The sequence below is a fragment of the Ipomoea nil genome, unplaced genomic scaffold, assembly GCF_001879475.1.
Source record: "Ipomoea nil cultivar Tokyo-kokei standard unplaced genomic scaffold, Asagao_1.1 scaffold2117, whole genome shotgun sequence".
Classification (NCBI taxonomy): domain Eukaryota; kingdom Viridiplantae; phylum Streptophyta; class Magnoliopsida; order Solanales; family Convolvulaceae; genus Ipomoea; species Ipomoea nil.
The window spans coordinates 167,011-171,295 of record NW_017618545.1 but is presented as its reverse complement, the minus strand read 5'-3'; the positions used below and the strand labels follow the sequence as shown (position 1 = coordinate 171,295).

The 4,285-nt window shown below is 40.4% G+C and overlaps 1 protein-coding gene across 1 annotated transcript; it reads right to left on the bottom strand.

Annotated features, from left to right (window-relative positions):
• Positions 1-2,409: 2,409 nt before the first annotated feature.
• On the bottom strand, positions 2,410-3,618 carry LOC109148506. Its single transcript, XM_019296250.1, has one exon. The coding sequence runs from the start codon at positions 3,616-3,618 to the stop codon at positions 2,410-2,412; it is 1,209 nt and encodes a 402-aa protein (XP_019151795.1).
• Between the last annotated feature and the right edge of the window lie 667 nt (positions 3,619-4,285).

Genomic DNA, 4,285 nt, shown 5'->3' with positions numbered 1-4,285 from the left:
CAAATCTGCACTTGCAATCACAATATCATCAACATAGACTAATAGAGCCACAAAGGACTCACCCTTACCTCTAGTAAACAGGGAGTTGTCAGGGACTGCTTGCTTAAATCCCATACTTTGTAAGGCAAGTGTAAGCTTGGTGTTCCACTGTCTACTGGCCTGTTTTAGGCCATACAAGGACTTGACTAGTTTGCATACTTGGTTATTACTGTTTCCAGAATATCCAAGGGGCATTTGCATGTAGACATCCTCCTCTAAATCCCCATTTAAGAAGGCATTATTCACATCCATTTGATGAAGCTCCCAGTTCTTTGCTGCTGCCACTGCTAACAAAGTTCTAATAGTGGTCATCTTGGCAACTGGGCTGAATGTGTCTAAGTAATCAATGCCAAGAGTCTGATTGTATCCCTTTGCCACAAGCCTAGCCTTATATCTTTCAACACTGCCATCAGCTTTATATTTCACCTTATACACCCATTTGCACCCAATGGCCTTTTTAAAGGGGGGTAAATCCACCAATTTCCAAGTGTTGTTTTTCTGCAAAGCATCAATCTCATATTGCATAGCCTTTCTCCAGCATTCATGTTTGACTGCTTCATGGTAGTTTCTAGGTTCAGATTGATGGGATATAGTCATCACAAATGACTGAAAAGATGGTGTCAAACCACTGTAATCTACCACCTTGTTCATGGTATGAGGGGAGGTTTTTAGCTTGATATTCTGACAGACATAATCCTGCAAGTAGCATGGTGCCTGTTTGTTCCTGGTGGATCTCCTAGTGTCTTGTTGCTGAGGATTATGAGTATTATTAGATGGTAGTTCAGGAGACAACTCAATATGTTCATCATAACTGCTTGCTGGACTTTGCAGCTCATCTGGTAATTGTTCTGGATGAGATTGGTTGTGATCACCTTCCCTAGCTGGTGAGTGTTGAGGAGGGGGAACCTGATGAGGCCAAGCTTGTTCACTTTCTCTACTAGCTTGATCTTGAGTCTGAGGCACCTCATGATCCTCAAGAGGTGCATGAATCATGGTAGGAAGTATGATTTCAGATCCTACTTTTGGAGACATAGAGTGTTGAAAGGGGAATACCAGCTCATGAAAGACAACATCCCTGGATATGAATAGCTCTTTGGACACAAGGTCATATACCTTGTATCCTTTTGTTCCACCTGCATAGCCAAGGAAAATACATTTCTTGGCTCTGGATCCCATCTTTGTCATTGGCCCAACATTAGTGGCATATGCTAAGCATCCAAAGATCCTCAAGTGTTGATAGGATGGAGTCCTTTTAATCAGGACCTGGTATGGGACTTGGTTGTTGATGGCAGCAGATGAGAGTCTATTGATTATATAGGCTGCATGTAGGACACATTCTCCCCAAAATCTGTCTGGCAAGTTGGCCTGAAATTTAAGGGCTCTAACAGTAGATAGCAAGTGACCATGTTTCCTCTCCACTCTACTGTTTTGTTGAGGTGTGTAAGTGCAGGAGGTCTAATGTATGATTCCCTTTTGTTTGAAGAATTCCACCATCTTAAATTCCAATCCATTATCTGATCTGATACACTTTATGTTTGCCCCAAACTGATTCTTAATAAGATTGAAGAACTCAATGATCAGTCCTCTAACTTCTGCCTTGGACTTCATCAGATAAATCCACACAGCTCTACTGTGATCATCCAGAATTGTGAGAAAGTAATGATGGCCATGAGTGGTGGGCACTTTATAAGGGCCCCATATCTCCATATGTATCAAATCAAAACAATTAGATGACAAAGAACTACTAGACTGAAAAGGAAGCCTTTTCTGTTTTGCAAAATGGCAACTATCACATATCATATCCTTGTTAAACTGAATCATTGGTTCTATTTCTCTCAGAGATTGTAATTTTGAATGTGAGGCATGCCCAAGCCTGGCATGCCACAGAATACATCTATTTGTAACTGAAATAGCGCTACATACAGAATGTGCAGAAATGGGAAAAACTAAGTAATACAGTCCATTTCTTAGCTCAGCTCTTCCAATCATCTTGCCATGGGGAGCACCCTGTATAATGCATTGATCAGAGTACATCTTCACATTGTGGTTAGAGTGTTTAATGAAAGAACTCACAGACATCAAGTTGTAATGGAACTCAGGGATATAGAGGACATTGAGCAGGATCAAATCATCAGATAGGTAAACTGATCCTGTGAAATCAATGGCAGCCTGTTGCCCATTTGGCATGCTAACAAACATATTTTGTGTCCGTTTTTTATTGTTTAACAGCTCTAAATCACACACAATATGGTGTGTAGCACCACTATCAATAATCCAATCTGTTCTACCATGTTTAACAGAACTTACCGAAGGAGGCACACCTTCATTATGAAATTCCACTGCCACAGTGTTGGCAAGGGCCTGCGAGGGCTACTTGAAGTCCAGAGGTGAGTTGAGACTCTCTCCAACTGATCTCTTGGCCTGTATGAACTCCATGAACCTTTTTACATAATCTTGAGTGAATGCCATATTCCCATCAGAATTCTGATGTAGTGTTGCTGGTGGACCTTGGACCTGGTTCACAGATTGGTTTCTTGGCCTTGGTTTCCATCCGGGAGGATATCCATGCTGTTTGTAACATTTGTCCTGAGTATGACCTGTGTACCCATAATATGTACACACAGGTTTCTTGTTAAACCCTGATGTTTTCTTGAACCCTTGCTGAGGATGATTAGTGTATGTTCTGGCCAGTAGAGCACTGGCAGGAGTGCTACTCTCCCCTGCCTGGTACAACTGACTCCCAAAACCATTGTAGGCCATGTGGATCTGTCTCTCTTGTTGAGCAATCATAGAATAGGCCTCATTAACGTCTGGAAGTGGCCTCATTAACATGATCTGATTCCTAGCACCTGTATACTTTTCATGCAATCCAATGAGAAAGATAGACAGTCTATCCTTTTCTGCTTGTCCATTTAACTCATCTATTTTCCTTCCACACTCACACTTTGTGTTGCAAATACAACTCATTTGAGGCCTAAGAATGCTCAGCTCATCCCACAAAAGCTTTTGTCTAGTGAAATATTCATTCAAGGAATTGTCCCCCTGCTTGGTTTGATATATTTCACACTTGAGTTCAGCAATCCGAAACAAGTCTTGCTGACTAAATCTCCTTTTCAAGTCATTCCAAATGCCATAGGCAGTGTCAATCCATAACACACTACGAGCAATGGTGGGGGAAAGTGTGCGCACAATCCAAGTGGACACAATGTTATTGCATCTTTCCCAGGCTAGGAATCTGTCTAGGTTATCTGCACTAGGCTTCATAATGCTTCCATTGCTAAATGGAACCTTATTTTTACATGAGAGGGCCATTGTCATTGCCCTAGCCCACGAGTGATAGTTTGGACCCTCGAGGGGGGTAGAAACCAGCTCTAAAGCCGGATTTTCATTGATATGAAGGAAGTAGGGATTGGATTGTGACTGAGGATCAAAGGTTACCTCATTTCCATCCAATCTGCTCGCCGGAGTAGCAGCAGGAGGTGTCGAATTCGTCGCGTTGGTGTTGACGGCTGGGCTTCCTGCTGTGTTTTCCATCGCTGGTGTTCGATTGCTCAGAGAAGGCCAAGCTGTTGTCGCCATTGTAGGGTGGATGGAAGCTCCTAATTAGTCTGCTCTGATACCATGTTGCAGAGCTTCAAGAAGTGTGGAAGAAGAAAGAATAAAGGAAGAAAAGAAATTCTCATTAAGCTCATTGAAGGCATTCATCTGTTCTTACGTACAGCAGAAGCTTAGAAGAGGAAAAGAGAGGGAAAAGCAGTTATAACAACAATATCAACTTCTAACTGCTAAGGGCCTAGGATGGTGACAAGTGTTAAGCCAAGATCATTCCTGTTGAACTCCTAAAAGGAATTGTATTAAACTATTTTAAAATTTTAGAATAGAATTTTTACCCAGAATAATTGTACGAATGGGAAAGTAGAAATCAATATATTTTATTGGGAAAAGAGATTTTTTAGGAATTGAGCAGGAGGTTAAAATTTCATGATTTTGTTATTATATATATTATAGATAGATGTGCAAAGGGAATTGTATTACACTATTTTAAAATTTTAGAATAGAATTATTACCCAGAATTATTGTACGAATGGGAAAGTAGAAATTAATATATTTTATTGGAAAAAGAGATTTTTTAGGAATTGAGCGGGAAGTTAAAATTTCTGGATTTTGTTATTATATATAGTATAGATATAGATATAGATATAGATATAGATGTGCAAAGGGAATTGTATTACACTATTTTTAAATT

Coding starts and splice junctions, on each gene's coding strand:
- LOC109148506 (XM_019296250.1), bottom strand. CDS start 3,618: ATGGCGACAACAGCTTGGCCTTCTCTGAGCAATCGAACACCAGCGATG.